The 22,458-nt window shown below is 40.0% G+C and overlaps 2 protein-coding genes and 1 long non-coding RNA gene across 3 annotated transcripts in view; all 3 read right to left on the minus strand.

The window, feature by feature from the left end:
* LOC134205078 (sterile alpha motif domain-containing protein 5) overlaps positions 1 to 22,458 on the minus strand; it is an 872,402-nt gene that overhangs the window by 181,449 nt on the left and 668,495 nt on the right. The window contains exon 6 of the mRNA XM_062679979.1: positions 22,199 to 22,371. Coding sequence (XP_062535963.1) covers positions 22,199 to 22,371 — 173 coding nt within the window. The remainder of the gene's footprint in view (positions 1 to 22,198; positions 22,372 to 22,458) is intronic.
* LOC134205884 (uncharacterized) lies at positions 7,548 to 8,659 on the minus strand. The gene is made up of 3 exons (XR_009978222.1): positions 8,580 to 8,659; positions 7,691 to 8,517; positions 7,548 to 7,628 (listed from the first exon to the last, which is right to left on the minus strand). It is a non-coding gene; the product is annotated as an uncharacterized LOC134205884 (long non-coding RNA).
* On the minus strand, positions 20,837 to 21,607 carry LOC134205889 (uncharacterized). Its single transcript, XM_062681563.1, has 2 exons — positions 21,222 to 21,607; positions 20,837 to 21,159 (listed from the first exon to the last, which is right to left on the minus strand). The coding sequence occupies exons 1-2, from the start codon at positions 21,501 to 21,503 to the stop codon at positions 20,959 to 20,961; spliced, it is 483 nt and encodes a 160-aa protein (XP_062537547.1). The 5' UTR covers positions 21,504 to 21,607; the 3' UTR covers positions 20,837 to 20,958.

Here is a 22,458-nt window from a genome sequence, read left to right on the forward strand (position 1 = left end):
CGAAATGGCTGTTTGGCAGAAAGAGCCAATGTCATTTGACTGACCATTGTCATACGGCTGAAATTGACGTTTAGCCTTTAGGTTACATGGCCTTAAGTGGAAATTCCATTTGTGAAACAAGCCATATGGTTAAAAATGTCGCTCGGCCGAACAAAAAGGGATGTGAAAAGTGTGGAGTGATTAATGATAATTGAGAAATGAGAAACAAGAAATGAGAAGTGAGAAATGAGAATTGCGAAATGATGTGTGAAAGATGAGAAACTTCATCAAGAAAGTGAGAAGAAGGAAATAGAAGTGAGAAGTATCATTTCTCACTCTCACTTCGCACGTCTCACTTTTCACAGTGAGAAGTGATGTGTCTCACTCCCCATTTCTCGTCACACATTTCTTGCTTCTCACTTCACACTTTTCAATTTCTACATTGAGAAGTGAAAATTGAGAAATGAGAAGCGTGAAATAAGGAGACGTCTAATTTCGTCCTTCTCACTCATTATTTCTCATTTCTCACTTCCTACTTCGCACTTCTTCTAGCTCACTCTCAATTTCTCACCTCTCTTTTCTTACTTATCAATTTTCATAATGAGAAGTAAGTAGTGAAAAGCTTAATGGAAGAAATGAGAAGGAAGTAACAGAAAGCAGGAGAAGGGAGAAGAAAAAGAAAAAAGGAAAAAGGAGCAAGGAAATGTTGGACTTAATGATCTTTGGCCTAATGGCCAGATACCACCTTCAACATCTAAAATGCACAAATTTGAATCCCACATAAGAGCTTCTGGCATGGACATGCTGGTTTGCTTTCGATTTGGAAATAAGCGCAGTTGAGCTGGCAGACCGATAGACATCAACCTCAGAACAATTTGGAAAACTTGGTACATCTGCTTTAGACGTATTTGAATAGTAGAGCATTCGTAGGCGCTCTAAAGACTTATGTGGTTGCTGTAGCTCTAGGTTTGGTACCAGGAAATGTTAACCAATCCAAATCCAATCCAAATCCAATCCAAATCCAAACCAAATCCAAACCAAATCCAATCAAAATCCAATCCAAATCCAATCCAAATCCAACCCAAATCCAACCCAAATCCAATCCAAATCCAACCCAAATCCAATCCACACCCAATTCAAATCCAATCAATATCTAATCAAAATTCAATCCAAATCAAATCCAAATCCAATCCAAATCCAATCCAAATCCAATCCAAGTCCAATCCAATCCAAATCCAAGCTTATAATATCCAAAAATATTTGTCCGGATTTGGATTAATTGTCCGTCTCTCAAATTGTTTGACGGCAGTCATTCCAAACGATTTAATTCACAGAAAGATGGTTTGCTAGCTTGGTGCTGTTTGGTTCGGGGCATCCCTTTGCCCTTTTCAGGGCGCGGAAGGCCTTGCGTCTTCACTTGACCGCTTTCTTTGTGGGATCGCTTCACCGGTGAAGGACTTTCCGGCGTGTGGTTGCTGCATCGGGGGTAACCATCTGTTGACTACAACAACAGGTACACGATCGACATCTACTCCGCGAATATATCAAGGCTGACCATTTAACCGAATTCCGACAAAGCGTTAAAAACCTTGCCATCCCACAGTGGTTCGCTCCAGAACAAAGGTTGGCCAAAACCTCAAAATGTCCCTAAAAATAGGTTTTATGTTTGTATTGTGGTTTTTTGATGGTCTTTATCACATACAGACTTAAAGATGGGTGTTGGAGCTCTACTTTGGCAATATACAGCCGTGTTTTTGGCATCCCTGGGGTAGTGAATACTTTCATTTTACTGCTAAATTCACCTTTTGAAAACAGATCGTTTCGCAACAAAGACTATCTCACTTGCTATAAAACTAGTTAGTACTATTCCATTTAATTCCACCACTTGATAGATACTTTACAGAACCGTATTTCGACTTTAACAGTAAGGCCGTCTTCAGTGTCTCTCTGAGTCAAGTGAGAGACACTGAAGACGGCCTTACTGTTAAAGTCGAAATACGGTTCTGGTGGAATTAAATGGGATAGTACTAAGCGGTACTAACTCGTTTTATGACAAGTGAAGATATTCCACAAAAAAGCTATTAATAATTTTCTTATCAAAAGTCTTATTTGCTGAATACTGTGCTAAGACAAGACAAAACAAATAATTTCATGCTGTGCTAAGACAAAACAAATAATTTTATTCGAAACATTCTCAATTATGGAATATTTTTGACAAAATTTTGTATTTAAATTGAATCAATTAATTTGAATGACAAACGAACAACTTTTATTGCCACTGTATACTTACATTTGTATTCTTTATATTCTTGATTCGAAACAGGCTTTCTTTTTTGCTCATTTCAAGGTATCTGTCTTTTCTATAATTATGAGCACTAGCAGAATAACTATTTTCACAAATATGAGACAGTTCAGCTTTTCAGTTCAAATCTCAGAACCAACATTCTCTATTGCTCAGTGCAAACATTCTCTATTGCTGCCAAGAAGAGTGTGTTACAGCTCAAACATTTAAACTTAAAACTCTTAATATGTAGAATCACTTTAATGGCAAAGTATTGAACAATGACAATTTGCTAAAAAATACTAAGAATTTTCATTTCATTTTCTGCTTTAGAAAAGTTTTCAGCATGATTACGTAATTTGGATTATTAGACATAAACAAAATCCAGACATTTGAAATTTCATTCATTTGAAAGAATTTTAAAATTCGTAGATTCGCAAATGTCAGGAGAAAGTTTTGGAAGTAAGAAATTTTGTGTGTTGTATCTTCTAGCCGTTTGGGAAGAAAACTACTCAATAATTTCATTTACAGCAATAAAAATATTCAAATAAAAGTATACAAATGATTCCGTCATTGAATTATCGCTTTCATTACACATGTTTTAAATGTTATATAATTATATCAAACGTTTCAACTTCAATCAAATAGTTAAAAAAAGGCATTTTTAAGGTTCTTGTGAACAAAAAATGCGCATTTGTAAGGTTTTAGTTAGAAATAGACCAAAAATACTATGTACATTTCGAACTAAACGGTTAAAAAAGCAGCTTATCGCAACTTTTCGCAAAACAAAATAGTGATTAATAGAAAGCTATTGCTTTAAGCTTTGTAATGAGCATAGACTCATTGCGGGCACTCATCGGCGCCTATACTTTTGGACAACTTCAATCTGAAAAATGTGAGTATTTTAATTAGTTTTGTATTTAAAGTTAACTTAAGTTGAGTTCTGTCACCTATATTTGACATAGACATATTATTTAAGACCCTGACAATGTCTTGAAATAATATTGGGGTTAGTTAGTAGTTGAATCCGTGCGATGCTGATCTAAACGCGCTGTCAAACAGGGTTTTCATTCGAAAATCAGCATTCATGTTGAATTCAAAATGATGCAACAAAGTCAAAACTCAACAAAACTACTTCAAATTTTGAATTTGAATCACGTAAGTATTCTATAAAATGAGAAAAATATAATTCCGACGGAAACGCGAATTTCGATTTTTGAGGTTTTGGCTGCTCTCGAACCATTGTGCATCCGGACGTTGGTGAAGTGGCTACCACAATCATTATGATATCCGTTAGTATTTCTGGGGAGTGTTGTCGGCGATGGAAACTGTTTGAAGATTTAGACGAGTTCTCTCAGCAAGCCAGATAACGTGGGGAGGTGATCGACGCGAGGCTGAAGGCGAAGGGTCAGTCCAGCCTCATAGCAACGATAAGGAAGCTTGCGTCGACCTTAATTTGATGGAAAAGTATTCCATCCAGGATCCCTACCGCGACCGACTGCTAGACGTTAGATTCGACGTTGATGGTCCAATCTTTTTGCCGATTACGGACGATCGATGGTTCTTTAGTCTTACCATGATCTTCTTGAGTTTTTCGATCTCCTGGTTCTTACTACAATTCGCCATCCTGGCGTAGGATACAGCTTGGCTGGAACTCTCTCCGCGTTTGGGCATAGGAGCCCTGGTCAACTCGGATGTGTTGTAAATCCATTTCTTTGATGTACTTCGTCCAATTCCTGCTTGACGTTGGATGGTTCTCGGATTTGCTGAACTTGCAAATAAGCTCGGCACTAGGAACGGTTGGTGGCTTCATCGGTGATCATGGTGCTGTTCACGGGGTTGTTCTTGAAGTATTTTCAGCACAGTGGGACCACAGACAAACAGACGTAACAGCTTGAACATTTTTCTGAAAAATCCATCGCTCAACTCCTCTACCACCATCTTGCGAGCATGTCACACGAAACAATGTTTCGTATGACATTGTCACCAGAAGGCGCTAGAGTGAAATGTTAAACTCTAAGGATTCCGACGCTAGCGCCTCTAGTTGTGAAACGCTCAATCAATCAAATTCAAATTGGTCGTTAAAGAAATGGTCGATGGTATTTTCTATAGTGTTACGTCTGTTTGTCTGTGGTGGGACTGCACTGGTGCAACTCCTACTCCTAGTCATTTAACAGTGACATGTGGTCGGCGTTGGATACCACCTACCTTGCCAAATTCGTGACAGAAAACTAAACTGTTTCTCTTCCGTCAAACTACCCAGACGAGCTAAAACGAACCGACGGTGGGGTTCGCTTCTATCTACCGCACAAATCTATAAGACACGCGTACCGTGCGTCTTCACTGCACTAGTAAAAAACTAGGTGCTGCGGATAGAGCCGCTTTTCTGCTCTCAAGCGAGTGGAGGGATGTTTTGAAATCAATCCCATAAGCAAAATTATTTCGCAGTTATTTGGCTGTCAAACATGTCCCGCTCTTCGAAATTTATTTTCTATGCTGTATGAGGGCACACAAATGCGCGAGACTCTACATAACTTTACGATGGTTTACATACATTCATGCTCCAATCGGCTGTTGAATCTCGTGAAATTTCGTAACGAATGCTTTTTAATTGCATTCCTACCAATTTTCCACTCGAAATATAATATAAAAATATTTGTTACAAAGGATACACATTTCAAACAAAGTTTATTTTTTTCCCCCGAATAATAACAATACTTCTCTATATAGGATCTGAAACATTTGGCTCAGACATAAAAAGAAAATTTTGGCATCAGTTTGACAACCAAATCGATTCTATTCGCACCAAGCAGGTAAAAAAGTACGCCTTACTACCGAACAATTTCTTATCCCGATCCCGATCACCGTGCACCTCCTTTACACTAACGAAAACGTTCGTTTCTACCAGCAACCCTATACCTAGAAACCTGCGAAGTGAAAAACTGTCGAAATGGCAACGTATGAAAAGGTGTGAAATCGTGGAAATAATACTGGCATCACTTGAACTTTTTGCTTGCCTTTTATGGATGAAAAATGTAAACATGTCGATTTGGATCCTTTTTTGACGGTTCGATTGGGAACAAGATGGCGCCTTCGCTGATCTCTTATTCTAGTATTTCTAGTATCTACCATCGCGAAAATCTTATTTCGAGGAAAAGGCGTTATCACGCATCTCCTTCGCAACACCTTCACGCATCTCCTTCGACTGCACCAGCATAACGTGAAGAAACATAGCGCGCCTCTTTGGTACTGAACTAGAGTTCACCTTTTTCCAACCAACATGCTGAATATACAGTCCGAATGACGTCACTGACCAGCCGAATGTGAACAAAGCAAAGGCTACACGGTTAGAAAAAAAGTACATTTCTCTCTTGCACCACCCTCCCTCTTCCCTTCGTTGTCATAAAGTAATGAGCAAAACTACCCAACAAGGGCAGTAAAGTATGAGAACGCAGTTTAGTAATCTCATGTTTACAAAAGTTAAGTAAAATTTACCTAGCTAGGTTAGTTTGTATAAAAATTGAGCATATTTCCTAAATTTAAGGTAAAATTTAATAAACTTCAAAAAAGTTTATCTAATTTTGGGCTCTCTAGCAAAATTTCCGATTTGAGTAAAAAGTAACTAACATCAGGTTTTTTTCTAACCGTGTAGCAACTTCTGCACAGATAGACTGCTCTGGTAGAACAAATTAATTCAGCAATTCTTGATTTCCCATTTTAAACTTCAGTGAACTTTTGCTTTCTTGATGTTGTGAAGCTTCCAAGTGCGGTAAGTTTCATATTGGATTCAAGAACCTTCAAATCATGAAATGTTTACTACAATCCATTTTTCTGTCATATCGAATAATTGACAAATAAATCGTACACTTCTCAAACTACAATTGTAATGACTTTACATATATCTCAAATCATGAACAACGATGCTGGATCATTAGGCCGAACGATTATTAGGTCGAATGAGAAGCGTGTAGCGACAAGTGAGACGTAAGAAGTGAGAAGGAAGTAGTGTAAAGCGAGAACTGAGAAATGAGTAATGAAAAGTAAGGAATGAAAAGAAAGAAGGATGCAGTGAGCAGTGAGAAGCGAGAAGTGAGTAGTAGGAAGGCAAATACATTAAAGTGAGAATTGAGAAATCCGAAAAGAAAAGTGAAAAGTGAGAGTTGTGAAGTGAGAAGGGAAGAGTGAGAAGTGTGAAGTGAGAATTGAGCAGTGAGAAGTGAAAAGTGAGCATAAGGTAGTGTGAAGTGCGAAGGGAGTAGTGAGGAGTGAGTAGTGGAAAGTGAGAAGAAAGTAGTGAGGAGTGAGAATTGTGAAGTGAGGTGCGAGAAACGAGAAGGGAATTGTGAGAAGTGTAAAGAGAGAAGTAAGCAGTGAGAAGTATGAAATGCGGAGCGAGAAGTGTGATGTGAAAAGTGAGAAAGGGGGAAGTAAGAATTGAGTACCGTCGTCGAGGGTGACAGTGGGTCAAATGGAGGAGAGAATGGGTCACTGTTTCAACTACTTAAAATGCTTGTAGAAAAAATTTAATCCATCTAAGGGCAAGAAGACTAAAATATAAGAGACCTTTTTGAACGATTTTGCTCTAGAACCTCCAGACTGCCGGTGAGAGCGAAGATCCATTCTCACCCTCCAGACCCATTGTCACCCCCGATAGTGGTACACCCGGTTCTTTTTTTACACGGGTGGGTTTTAGTTGATTACGACCTTTAGCGTTGATGAAACTATGAGTTAACCCCTTGAAAAAATTCACAAAAAATCAAAGAAAATTCAGGTGGTATTTAGAAAGCTGTGAAAAATCAGGTTACCCGGGAAATTAAAGAATACCAACCGTGTAAAAAAAATATTGGGTGTATATGAAGTGAGAAGTAAAAAGTAACAAAATAGGAAGAAGGAGAAAAATAAAGGAAAGGAAGAAAATTAAGAAGACTAAGAAGAAAGGAGGTAGAAAGAAAAGATAAAGAAAAAAGAAAAAGAACGAAAAAAAAGAAGAAAAATCCCGAATAATCCACCCAGTGGTGTTTGTGCCTTTCTCGTTCATTTCACAAAATTTATGCACTAAAAAATTTGAGTGAAATTTTCTTGATGTGTTTTTTTTTGCATGAAATTCGTATTTTGACCATAACTTTTTATCCCATACTCCAATTTTCTATATGAAATAACGATTTCTCGTCATAAAGCAAATCGGTGCAAGATCGTCTTTGAAGGGAATATATAGCCCTTTCGCTACACTTTGGTGTACGAGAAAGGCAAAAAAGAAGAACGAAGGAAGAAAAAAAGAAAAAATAAGTGTTACCAACAGCAGCGAAGGGCACCGATCTTCCAGCAGGGCAATAAGTACACAATTGTGTTTATGCCACATGCTATAAAGCTAAAATATATTTCCATTTTTTAATAAATTAATACATGAAATATAATTAACAAAATACTCACATCTTCGGTGTTTTTCGCTTCGGAACAGTGGATTGGGTTCCATTGCGCCCGTGCTGTTGCTATATTTTATTGCTTCTTTCGACATCAACAAGCACGTCACAGTGAAGCAGAAAAACACCAAAGAATAACAGACACATACAATAACGATAGTCCGACAGCTGGACACATGTTCAGGGGTTCACAATCACATTCTCACGTAACATTCCCCCCCGTAACACTTTCAGAACAGGCAAATGTTGAAAGTTTTACTTATTTGAACATCGCACACAGATGTTCTTAGTGAGAATTTTAGGTTGATTGCTAAGTTAAACGAACTAACTAAACTACGTTGGATGATGCGTTTGCCACTTCAACTTGTGGGACGTGCTTTGGTGCTGGTCCACTCAAGACCCTACGGTGCAAATTCGCGTTGTAAAACGGTCTGATTGAAACTGCTTCGCTTTGTCCAGTATATGGTGGAAACATCTGTCCAGTGATAGTGTTTTGTTCTTTCTTTCAGCAGCAACCGCTCTCACGAATGGGAACTTCTGTCCGCGGCAACGAATCGTATATCCTAGCGCCTATATTTGATTAGATTGATGTTCCTCCTTTAGCGGCTTATGTCGGACCTGGTGTGCAACAATTCGACAGATCTCCGTGCATCTCGCGGTGGGGATCTAGACTGAATTCCGGTCGCATCATCGGATCCTATGGCGCCATTCATTAACATCACTATGGTGAATAAAAGGCATCGAAGATCTTTATAGTGTTACCAACAGCAGCGAAGGGCACCGATCTTCCAGCAGGGCAATAAGTACACAATTGTGTTTATGCCACATGCTATAAAGCTAAAATATATTTCCATCTTTTAATAAATTAATACATGAAATATAATTAACAAAATACTCACATCTTCGGTGTTTTTCGCTTCGGAACAGTGGATTGGGTTCCATTGCGCCCGTGCTGTTGCTATATTTTATTGCTTCTTTCGACATCAACAAGCACGTCACCGTGAAGCAGAAAAACACCAAAGAATAACAGACACATACAATAACGATAGTCCGACAGCTGGACACATGTTCAGGGGTTCACAATCACATTCTCACGTAACATGGTTTGTTTTCCTTTCTTCTCTTGTCGTCGCGATCCTTGCCACCTTGCTCGGCTCCTGTTGCTTGTGGGTTGATCTTATCCACGGCGTTTAACCCCTTCAGTCCCGTTGGTACGAAACCAACAATAAGCTATTGTGAATTCGACTGTAGACCTATATTTCTAATTCGATTTCAAGAACGGCTACGCAGTTTTGAAGATTGAAACAAGATACTAAGAGAGGGGAGATGAACAAGAGGGGGAAAATGCTGTGTTTGTTTCTAGTCTACTGTTTAGTCTAACGTTAACTGTCTGACTGTTTCAATCTTCAAAACTGCGTAGCCGTTCTTAAAATTGAATTATTAAAAATAAGGAAGAAGCAAGGAAGAAAAGGAGAAAAGGAGAAAAATACAGAAAGAACGAAAAAAGAAGAAAGAAGAAAGCAAGAAGTAAGAAAGAAGTTAGAAATAAATACGAAAGTAGGAGGAAAGAAGGAAGTAAAAAGGAAGAAGGGAGGAAGAGAGAAGTAAGAAAGAAGGGAAAAGGAAGTAAGAAATAAGAAAGAAAGAGTGAAGAAATAAGAAAGAACACAGTAAAAAAGAAGGAAGAAAGTGGAAAAAGTTAAGAAACAAGGAAAAGATAATGAATAAAGAAGGAACAGGGAAGGTAGAAAGAAATCAGACAAAAGGAATTAAAAAAACTCAACTCAATTCACCGAGTGGTGATACTGCCTTTCTCGCATTTAGCCAAGACACCAACCTTATATGGCGCTTATATAGTTCGATTCCATTTTCTTAATAACTTTTAAACGCAAGGTTCGATCATTATCAAATTCAATAGTGATCAACAAGGCTTTGTCCCCTGTCGAATGCAACTTGTTGCGAGAAAATCGGTTAAGAATTACTATATGAAAAAGTGGCTAATGTTTTTCGGTTTTCGTGTGCACACACACCCACACATACACACGGACAGACAGACATTTGTTCAGTTCGACGAGCTGAGTCGATTGGTATATCACATCATGGGTATCCGAGACTTCTATAAAAAGTTCGACTTTGGAGTGAAATGATAGCCTTTCGGTACAACTTTGTTGTACGAGAAAGGCAAAAAAAAGAAGGAAGAAAGCAAGAAGAAATAAGGAAGAAAAAAGGAAGATCGCAAGAGAAAGAAGAAGAAAAGAAAAAAAAAAGCAAGAATGAAAGATGATAGGAAGAAGAATGGAGGTAGAAAGAAAGAAGGGGAAAAGTTAAACGAAGTAAGTAGAAAGAAAGAAGAATGTAACAAGCCCCATGTTGCAATAAATTTATACAATAACAAATTAAAATAATGCACGTTCTCTCTTGGTGCCCTGAGAGAGACGGCTAGGTGATGCCCATTACGGGATATGACGAGGTTTCATATGACATCTTGGTCCATCAGCCAAATCCCGCAAATACATATTTTCATTGCGTCTTGGCGCATTTTGTCTACAGCAATTGGTTTGCTGTATTCATAGCTGATATTTTGTATAGGATTCTTATTCTATTTGAGCACCCCGAAACAATTAGTGCCATTTGGCATCAACGATTCGATGCCTGTGTCTAGAGCAAATTTGAGACAAAACACTTCTAATCATTTTATTACCTACTTTCAGTCATTCTTCTTGGATCCAGACACAGAATCAACAAACAAAACAGACACAACTTAGTACAAATGATAGGTCAACACCCGTGATTAAATCATAAAGCTAAAATACACGAACCATATGTTCGTCATAGAAGATTAAATCCCAATACGAAATATGCGAACCGTATGATCGCCAGAGGACTAAATCCCAATATCTAAATACGCAAACCATGTTGATCACTGGTGAGACTTTATCTCAAAATGCGAGCCGGATCCTAAGCCAAACTAAATTAAGAACGGCAGCAATTCTGTTCATCATAATGCTTCAAATGTTCGTGGAAATAACAATTTCATTGAATGTTCACGGAAAATTTCATTCGAATTCCCACGGAAAATTCCATTGAATATTATTTGAAAACACGTTTGAAATTCTACGGAAAACGGTTACCAATACCACGAAAAGAAATGTTTTATTATTAACAGAAAATTTGTCTGAATTCTCTCGGGAAATTCAATTCGTACAATTTCACGTCCTCCATTTCAATTCCCAGAAAATGTTTCACAGCTTTTTTTCCCAACACATTAACTAAGTATTACAAAATCGACACATCCACTCTCAGACAGTGACACAGTGAAGCGAAAATAATCCTCTTTCCGACGCCATTCTCATCGAGTAAGCCAAGAACCTTGCCAGACAGCTTGGCTCACACTAGATTTGTGTCATTTTTTTTCCTCTTCATAAAACAGTCCATGAACCATCCGCCCGGTATGCAGAGTCAGTAGAACCCTACCGTGACGGTGTCTTTATCAAAGACAACCACATCTATGGAAATACATTCGCTCAGACATATACATATACGTGCCTGAGACAAACCAACGGCGAAAGTCAAATGGAAAGGATTCCATCCATGGTCGCCGTTGTCGTCATCGGCGTTGAAAAAAAACTGAAACGCGAGAACTTCAGCACGTATCATGTCGTATTACTAAACAAGGTCCTTCAGCCATCAGTCTCGTCGCATCAGCTTAGACTGTATCTACGTCGGCATCGTCGTCCGACCTGCTGCGAATAGAACAGCATAGCAACAAATACATACATACGAACCGTACGTTTCCAGCACACATTTTGTTGTTTTGTGCAGTTCATTTGGCGTATTTTTCCTGTAGGCCCCCGGGGAGCAGTATAGGGTGCCTCAGTGAGTGCGGGCTGGTAAACATGTTTACCGGAAGGCTTAACAACCAGGCAGGTGGAGCTGCCTTCAAGCGAGTGCACTCAAGCAATGGCGCTGATGCACATGCGAGTTAATTGTTTTCGTCTACACTTGGCAGGTTTTGACGCTAGACAGATGAGGGGGATGATCATTGGAAAAATCGCATCTTCATCGACATGCCCCAGCGAATCCCTATTGACATCAGTGCAGTCATCAGGGTTACGCAGTCGAGAAGAAGGGTTAGCCGTTTGTGTTGACTTGGTAGGGACTGCAAACACATCACGTGCGAATGCCAACGAAAGTGAAAGGACAAACAATCAGCTTCACCTTGAGATGGATAGAGGTTGCGAATCAACACGCGAAGGTTGTTAGTCCCCGACTTCGAGACAGTGAGACAGGTTTTTGTCATCAGCTTCTAGAACACAATCTGGCATTTGGAAAAATATTCAACTTGGCTTGGAAAATGTTATGCAGATCTAAGGAACTTCAGATTTTATGTCCTTGGAATATCAATAAACAACACAATGAAAGTGGGCAACTAGAAAATCGATATCATTAGAATGGGCTTCTGTGCGTTCAACATAGAAAAAGGATTTTACTGAGACAGAATATATGCTTGTATAAAGAAACAGAGACTTTAAGGCTGGTAGGCATTACAACAAAAAAGTCAAAAATAATTATAATGATCATCCTTCCTCTTATTCTTCTAGGGCTATGCATTCCAATTACAACTTGGCCAACTCAGTATTCTATTGGCATTTTCTCAGATTCTAATTGAAAGCTTTTGTGTACCAGCCTTTCTGTGAGTATGTACATTGTACATATCTTGTTTGGTAAGTACAATGGATTGGATACACTATGTCAAGGGAGTCGATAATTTTTCTCACCCGAAAAAAATCTAGACCGGACAAATAATCGAATTCGCCATCTCTGGATTGCCAATCCTTCGCTAATCCTAATAATTATCCATTTTCCTCCAAAAAATATCGGAGGCTTTGTACATTTTTTCCAAACACATCCATAAGTACTATGTTGTCATATTCATGAAAAAATTCGAAAAACCTTTACAGGTCCCTTTCGTTGAAATAAACATGCAGCGACCATATGCAAAATGCACAATGCACAGACTCACATTCCCCTATTTTCACTGTCAGTAAGTTAGTTAGATACCGTCTGAATGAGTGGCCGTACTTCTATAACGACACCATCCTTGAAATGAAATCCTTTCGATTTTTTCCCTTTATTTCGTGAAGCATAACCAAGACCGTGATAAAGAGGCCTTTCGCTCCGGTACCCTTCAATGCGACGCGCGTAGCGTTATCGTTCGTCTGTGAAGTGGAAATCCCACCGGTGGGGTACTCTCCTCCACTGCTGGCTGTGGAGGGCCCGTGTCTTAAGAAAATGTGGGAAAATCGATATTTCGGCGGGAGCTCACACATCACACCCACAATGCATGCGAGAATTTAACGTACGGTCTTCAAATAAGGCAATTTATCTTTGTTTCCTGAATGGCTCTAGAAAGGATGCAGAGGACCGAATTTAATTTATGTTCGGAAATCTCGTCGTTTCTCGACATAACGACCTAAGATACATGTGAGGTTATCAAGAAGCAAAATTCATTTCGCCGTTTTGGTTTTTTTTACCAGAACATAAATAATATCACAAACTGGACGAGTTGAATAAATGTAGAGATATTGTACAAAATAGAGCAAACATTTAAAAAAACTGCGTACACAACCTTGGAAAATGTATTCATATGCGTATCCCCTGGCAGTTTTCCATCTTCTTCTTATTGGCATTACATCCCCACACCGCCTCGTAGCTTAGTGTTCATTAAGCACTTCCACAGTTATTAACTGCGAGGCTTCCAAGCCAGGTTACCATTTTTGCATTCGTATATCACGAGGCTAGCACGATGATATTTTTATGTCCAGGGAAGTCGAGACAATTTCCAATCCGAAAAATGTCTAGACCGGCACCGGGAATCGAACCCAGCCACCCTCAGCATGGTTTTGCTTCGTAGCCGTGCGTTTTACCGCACTGCTAGGGAGGACCCCTGGCAGTTGTCTGGCTGATTATTACCTAGCCTAGCGGCAAAGATGCCTTTCTCATGCATCATAAAATGTATTGAAAAAACCACATTAGAAATATCACAATAGCACTTTATGGAAGTACATCGTATTTTTTTCTCTAAAATATTGAGAAAAAAACACATAAACACATAAAATATTTTGAAAAAATCACATTAGAAAGCGGAGATGAGCTAACCAACGGCTGAACGCCTCTTTAATAAAGATACATATTAAAAAAAAAACAAAACAAAAAAACATTAGAAAGGTCAAAAAAGCTCTTTCGGGGAATAAATCACTTTTTTGACCCTTCCTTCGGAAGTGTCTATAATTTCACTTTGTATGCGTTACGCAGGTGTGTTACGTATTAATCTATCAAGAAATCTCGTTAATTATTAAATAAAATGTATGGTATTTAAAACAAATTCACTTTGACATTGAAAATATAATTATAACAAATGATATGATATGGAATTATGCCTATTTTTCTGATTTGTTTCTAAGAAACAAATGATTTTTATTGAGGAACATATAGAAGCATGCTCAAAAAAATCTTCTCAGAAAAGCAAAAACGTAAAAATTGAAAGGGATTTCAAGAATTTCTTCAGTAGAAGCTAGATAGCAAATGTGAGCATGTTTTGAGACACTAATAGATCACTTGTATGCATGTATGTGTGCGTATGTGTGCAAATTCTGAAATTTACTACCATAAAAATCTCGCTCATTTTTAAGGTATTGAACAAGTTTAGTTTTACCAAATTAGGCATCCATAAGGTGAAATATATGTTATTATTGAACGCTATTGAGTTTCGCTCAGATCAATGACTGATTTAGTTAGTTTTGGATTAATTAATATCGAGGTCTCTGGAAATTACGAGTACAATATATGCAACCAGCGTTACGATAGTTGCTAACCATGTCACAATAGTTATTCAATCCGACGAGCGCCTTATAGATAGGCAGCATGAAGTACAGTACGTTATCATTCGTTAAGTTGTCACTCAACCCAAGACATCCGCCTTTGGGTAGGCAATTATTTTGTCACTTTCACGGTAAATCGCCGTGGGAAGCTGAGTAGTTTTATCTCGTTTTAAATACTGGAGTCTGGAATAAAATTCCTTATAACTAAGGAAGGGTCAAAATCTCACTGTAGGTGGATTAATCTGGGTTTTTAGACAATTTAATTGCATTGCAATAATTTAAAAAAAATCGAAATGCAATGTCCGATCGAGTAAATTTATAGTAGTAAGTAGTAAGTAGTAGTAGTAGTAGTAAGTAAATTATTATCGAGTAATTCCCCGTCGAATGCAATTTGCTGCGAGTAAAACAGATAATGCTAAGTTCCAAAAAGTGTGTCTACAAAATTTTAACAAACACATACAGACATCACCTCATTTCGTCGAACTGAGTCGATTGGCATATAACACTATGGGTTTCCGGACAGCAGACACAAAAACGGAAGAGACAGTCTCCCGGGGATGAGCTCCCTGGTGGCCGCTCCAAAACGCGGAGGGTTACTACCCCGAACAAGGGTAGTTGGGCTGGGAAGCTGAACCCCGGCCAGGTACCTCCAAAACCGGGGGAGAAAGGACCTTGAAAGGTCCGTCCACCCAGGAAAGACGGTGGTAAGGGGTTACGGCAGGCTGACAGCTCTCAGTCGCACCAGACTAGGGAAATAGAGGGGGATGGGATGACGCCTCCTGAACCCAGGAAGAACAAGAGGAAACCGAAGACGTCAAGGGCCGAAAAGAAGGCCCAGGCGAATGAGGGTAGCAAGAAGTCTAGGGTAGGCGCCAATCGCTCCAGGGGCGATGCCCTAGTCATCACGGCGGACGAGGCTAAGTACTCGGATGTTTTGAAGGCGATGAGGAGTGACGTCAAGCTCGGTGAACTCGGCGCCGACGTACGTCGAATAAGACGTACCCGGATGGACGAGATGATCCTCGAGCTGAAGCGGGGCGTCTTGCAAAAGGGCGCCGCCTACAAGAAGTTGGCGGAGGAAGTTCTAGGCGAGACGTTCAAGGTGAGGGCACTCACTACGGAGGTGAATCTAAGGATTAAAGACCTGGACGAGATCACCGAAGTCGAAGAGCTCGTCACGGCACTGCGGCGACAGTGTAAAGTGGAGACGCCCACCGCAGCCGTTCGGCTACGGAAAGGTCCGGCAGGGACGCAGGTAGCATTGGTTCGGCTGTCTGCAGCGGACGCCTCCAAGGTAGTCAAGTTAGGGAGCGTCAAGGTGGGATGGTCGGTATGCCCTGTGGGCATATACGAGCAACCCGAAGTTTGCTTCAAGTGCCTGGAACCGGGGCACAAGCAATGGGACTGCAAAGGCCCTGACAGAAGCAATCTCTGCCGACGCTGCGGATTGGAGGGACATAAGGCACAATGCTGCATGAACCCTCCCAATTGTTCGATTTGTTCCATCAAAGCTGTGAACAGCAAGCACCCCATTTAAGCGTTTAAGCGTGCTGTAAAATCACAGTGCAGGTAACGCAGCTGGCTTGCTCGGCCTCGCCCGAGTGTTTGGTGTGCACAGGTTTAGTGGAAACGGCGGAACACGTGTTGTTCATGTGCCCACGTTTTCGCGCAATGCTTGACCACATGCTTGCCACATATAGTCTGGACACTACCCCGGACAACCTAGTTCGGAGGATGTGTAAAGATGAAGTTGGTTGGAACGCCGTTTTATCGGCTATCACTCTAATCGTCTCGAAGCTACACATGAGGTGGCGCGTGGACTCAAGGATTGCTAGTTCAGGCGCAAATAATAGATGGTCCAAGGGATCCGAGTCGGCTTCATGGGTCATACCGGTGGTCATGCTCAGTGGTCTAACTCGATCCTTTTATCAACCAGGCGGGTTCCGAGCCCGAGGACGGAAAGGGGTCCTCGTCAAGGCTGGAGCAGGCGTAGGCACCGCGTCGGCAAGTCCCTCTGTGTTGGCGAATAGGCCCTATCGTAGAGAGGTCAATTTGGGGTGCACGTGGCATCATCATTCTTGATACCAGTCGTGCAGAGGGAAGCAGGCGCGAAGTCGACCCTTCCCACCTTCCGAGGACATAGGGCGTGGTAAGGCCACCTGGAAAGCCGGTAATGCGCTGGCACGATACCATGGTGTTCTTCTAAAAAAGCGAGTCACGATGTTCGGTGCTGCAAGGACACGCAGCTAACCTCGAGGGTGCGTTGTGCACTGCCCCCCCCCCTTCCTTTGAAGCATTACTTTCTGGTTGTACCGAAGGGACTATGGGCTTGGCGGCAATAGAAACGGTTCAGCGCGTCGGGGATGTGGTCCTGCCTCCCTCGTTTGCTGTTGGAGGTGGTCCCTAACCCCGCACTTCCTGGACAACCCAGGATGTCTGTTGAGCAGATTCCCCCTTCATTGCTTAGGAAGAAAAAAATATGAACTATGGCAAATCATGCTAGAACATGGTTTTCCGGCGAAACCAGCGAAAGAGGACCTGTGGCCTGATTGGCCCAGGAACGAGTCCAGTGGAGAAGGATACTCCATTCGGCGCAGATTCATCGAATACCGGTAGCCCATCAAGTATCAAGTAAGTAACTACCAGGAATGATTTAGAAAAAATCGCTGATGTACGGTAAAATTTATAAAAGTTCCTTCCGGATTTTCCGGAAGGACGTCTGGTGGCCACCTGCGGTCATAGATGAGTGAAAACTGCAAATTAACTCGTTTTCAGAAATGATTTAGAAACCTTAGGATGAATTGTTAAAAAAAAAACAAATCAATGATTAATTATTAGTCACTTTCCTTGGTCACCTGTGCCTTTTATTTAGTTATATTTACCTAAGCCTTTTATCGAATCTCTTTTGATATCTTGTGGAAAGAATGTTTGGTGCGAATTGGTCAACTGACTGAAAAGATATCTCACTTTCACTCAATGTGTTGTACGTTTTACAACAGTGCGAGTCCCGGAAGAATAAGTGAAATTTAACAATTGCGCTTTTTTTTTAACTTGACCACGTTGATTAACGATTTTTAAATATTACCAGAACGAAACCAAATGTATCCTCACTAGTGAAATAGGAACGCTTCCAAAACAATTTGCTTTTAAAATCCGTGCGTACAGAATTTTAAAATCCACGCAGAATGGATACGTTTTGGCTTTTCATTCTGTTTGGCTTTCAAGTGAACCGAGCTTAACTTGTGGAAGGATTTAAATATTTAGCGAAAGGTTTCTTGAACAAACTACTTCAAGTAACAATTATGGAACAAATCTGTGAAGAAAATATGTGTATGAATTTTCAAAAACATACCTAGAGAAACTTTGGGATCAAATACAGATTACAGGTGTGTTCCGTTTTTATCAACACGGTCCGTGAGTTTCAGTTGATAAAATCGGAATTTTCTTAGACGATTTTTTTATGCTAAAATTTTAGTAAAAATGATTTATTGCTGGTAAAATGTGAGATTTTCATGTTCTAACATTTTTATATGCTAAAGGACTGTCCATAAAACACGTGAACATGCTAGTGGCAATGGTTAGTGAAAAGACATAGGAAATATATATTTATCATCAATGGTGACTGGTTGAGGTTCCTGACAAGTAAGAAGTGCATCAAGGGAACGTCCATAAATGATGTTAAGAAAAATTAATCATTGTCAATCCCTCCTCCATTCATTATCCCACTTTTTGTATGAAATTTCATATAAATTTATATGAGTAGTCACACTTTTAGAAACCCTCTCCCTCCCTCTCCTCCACGTGACGTAATTTATGACCGTTGATAACATAACAATAAATTTGAAAATATTTGACCTCCTTAATCCTTTCGGAGCGGATGGGTCATATATGCCCAGCGTTTGAGATTGGCTGAGAAAAGCTACCGAAGAGAGATAGGTCCCCAGTTTCTTCACCAAAAATGTTCATCAGAAGGTCGGCTACCCAGGAAAAATATTGAAGGTCAAGTACCCTGAAGACCTAGATATCCAAAACGTTGGGAAGATTTTGCTTCTGACAGCTTGCGGATGAATCTGAAATATTTGGATCCTATACCACATTGTTTAATAAATCTGAACACTCAATCAAGTTTAGTCATCTTGATCGTTGAGACAGTGATCAGTTTTCTGCAATACGAGATGCTCAAGGTTCTCCTAAACGTTTTCGAATTCAGCCCACGGTATCTACCAAATCAACCATGGCTTATGCAAAGTTATCTTCATCGTCATATACCCAATCCAGTCCAATAGGCACATGCGCATCATTTAAATCCAGTTTTCTCAATGATGGTCAAGGTATTCCAAAACGTTCCCAAGTTCAACCCAAAGTATCTACCGGACAACCAAGGCTTCATGCAATGTCCTCAACATCGATATGTACCCAACATGGTTCAATAAGCATGGGCGCACCATGCAAACTCAATTCTCTTGAATTTGAGATATTCAAAGTACTCCAAAACATTGTCGAGTTCAGCTCAAGGTATCTACCAGGTCAATCAATCAAAGTTTTTGCAATGTCTTTGGCAATATCCAATAGGAATAATGTAACCAAAGTTTCTGGAATACGAGGTGTTCACTGTTAGATCCGGTCCGGTCTAGAATATTTTCGTTTGGGAAACATTCTAGATTCCCTGGGCATAGCGTTCCCTTTGTACTTGGCTCACAAGATACATACCCATGCAATGGCGGGCATAGGAAAGCTTTCAATTAATAACTGAAGAAATACTAAGTTGAAAAGCCGGCCAAGTTCCAGTTGGAATGTAGAGCCATAGCAAAAAAAGAATAAGAAGATGTCCAAGGTCCTCCAAAATGATCTTGAGTTAAGATCAAGATATCTATTAGATGCACAATAACTAAGGAGGTATTTGTATCGAGCAATTTAGCTGCGGACTTTTTTGCTGAGGCGTATAACGGACTTGGATGATTACATAAAACAATACGACTTCCAGAATATTTTAGCCAACCGTAAAGGCCTGCAATGGTTCTAGCTAGTGATGATTGAAGTCATATAAGCTAAATAGACTCACTGGGATATCATATCTAACACCATTCATAAGTTGGATCATTGGATAGGTCAAAGTCGTTTTGAAAATTTGGTAATAAAATGATCTGAGATCCATGACGTTTTGAAGAGATGTAATAAAGTCGGTATTGAGATGTGGAACAGAAATTCTTGGAAAATTGTTCGAAAAGACTATCAATGCGCGGATATAGCATTTAGGACTTGGTTGAACGGGTAGATCACATGTTCGGAACTCCAAGACATTTTAGAGAACAGAAAATACTTGTAGTAGCTTGTAAAAGCAATAAGTACCATTCTATCGGCTCGACGGACCTGCTGAGATGTTTAGCGACACACAGGTACATCTTTCAGGACTTGGTTGAGTAAGTAGATCACATGTTCTGAATTCAAGGACGTTTTGAACAACCGAAGAGGCCTGTAACCGCTTGTAAAAATAATGAGGAAAATACTATCGGCTAAATGGATCTGCTGGGATGTTCAACGATGCATGGGTATATCGTCCAGGGCTTGGTTGATCGGGTAATGTTTTGAACTGATTTGAACTCAAGGATGTTTTGGAGAAACTAAAAGGCCTATAGTTACGTGTAAAAGTAATGAGTAAAATCTTATCGGCTCAATGTACCTGCTAAGATGTTCAACGATGCACGAATACGTCGTTCAAGGCTTGGTTGATCGGGTATATCACATGTTTTGAACTCCAGGGCGTTTTGGAGACCCTGAAATAGTTTACGTTTATTCAAAACTCGATCAATTTATGTCTTACGATCACATAGATATTTTTGGACATAAATCCCAGCTTGGGAGATTTTGTTTGCAGACATATTTCCTAATGCATTCGAGGATATGTACTCCAGAAAAGTTTGGACGGCCTAGAAATTCCGAAAAAAATTCTCAACGATTTTTCGGTAATATCAGAACGCCAGATAACAATGTAATCCTTCGTCCTGAAGTAAGTGCAAACAAACCCGCATCTTGTCTTTCTTTATTTCGAAGGGGAGAAGTCGGTAAAGAGAAACCTTGTCTTGTTAGTTACGACCTTTTTACCGCTAGTGCTTGAAATACTATAAATACAACACTAACCCAAGTTATTTAATTTCAAAAGCTAAATCTCTAAAACAAAATATTGAGTTTTCCTGTTGATAAAAACGGAATAATTTTGTTGACAAAATATATTCACAACAATAATAATAAAAAGAATAATGATAAATAGAATTATGGTAAATAGAATATAGCTTTGAACATGTGATAGTTGGGAAGGTGATTTATATACAGTTTATTAAATTATAAATTTCACAGGTTGACTTAACAATTTTGAACGGGGACACTAGTCCTGTTTTTCCTATTTTGGCTGCTTACTAGAAATAGCCAGATAGCAAAAATTGCCACATCGAGGCACCGGTTGCGACGCCAAAAACAGTCCTCCGTCTGGAGACCGTTTGAACAGTTCCGCTTTTCGTGACGGCGAAGCTGTAGACGCGGAAGGTCTCGAGAAGCCCTCATAGATCGGCTTTCCACTGGCGGACGCGGCGGCAAACTCTGGCTGCGGGAATTAAAATATGGTATTTAGATCGTGTAATATGTGAAAGTGTCATAAGCTCCTACCGGTAGATTGGACAAATTCAACTCATATCCAGCGGAGGGCCTCTGATCGAATGGAGTCTGAAGCGTGCCATCCTCACAGTTCCTTGACAGGAAGAAGAGAAAATCATTCCGTAGGCGAATTTCCTCCAACGATTGATTAGTGGTCGAGAGTTTTTCGATCCACGCTTCAACAATGCGCCGATTTTCCAGATTGAGGTTTTTCATGTGCGCACGCACTTCGAACAGAAGAACATTGTAATCGTAGTTCAATTGTTTCAACAATTCATCCATCGTACCGGCCATGACTGTGACGTACAAAGGGGACTAATATGACGCTTCGAACACTACGAATACCCAATGCTACTTTGATCGGAGCGAAATTTAAACGTGTGTCCTGTTTCTTGTGTTTCTTCAATGAGTCTATGAGGACTTTCCATGATTTATAAATCATATTTTCACAATGTTCACAATTTTTTGACAAATTATACGAAAATACATATCAACTAAACAGTAGACGTTCCGAATTTACCATTCATATAAAAGAAAATGCTTTTTAACTGCAATTCGATAGTTGCAAAAGTATTGCTGCAATCGATGAAAGCTGCATTGTGCTGCAGAATCAGATGCAGTTTTCAGATGCATCTGTCATCGACTGACAACCGTTTGACGTCTAAAATGCGTTCTAGTCATCAAACGCTTCGCATTTCCCTTGGGAACGCATCAGGTTTAACATGGTTTAACTCTCAGGATTTAACCAAGTATTATTGTATGCCAGCGATATTCCATCATTACACAACATGAAAAAAAATCGGCTTCGAAATAAATCTTCGTTAATAAAGATAAAGATAACAATGGTTTCACATAGGTATCAGTAATCCACTCTCTCGACAGTAAAATCGTTTCGGTTCGTTTCGTTCCCAGCACCCATCGGGCGGATCCAAAACAGAAAGATCCTATTTAGCGTCATCTTATAAGAGTTGAAAAAAAAAGAAGCTTACCCGTGCCTGCGTCGCTGATCCGGCGGCGTTGTTGCCCAGATTGTTGGTACCGCCGGCTCCAGCCCCGGTGCCGGTTCCGTTGTTTTGATTTGATCTATCACGTCTATTAACAGTCTTTAATCCTCTCAAAAGTCGCGCCAGCGTCGTGCGCTTTTTGCTCGTCTCGCGACCGTCTGAACCGTCGTCGGAATGGATGATTAAGCATGAAGGAAGAAATAAAGGCGGATTATTGAGCGATAATAGAGGGCCTAACCAAACAA

This window comes from Armigeres subalbatus, chromosome 1, assembly GCF_024139115.2.
Source record: "Armigeres subalbatus isolate Guangzhou_Male chromosome 1, GZ_Asu_2, whole genome shotgun sequence".
Lineage (NCBI taxonomy): Eukaryota > Metazoa > Arthropoda > Insecta > Diptera > Culicidae > Armigeres > Armigeres subalbatus.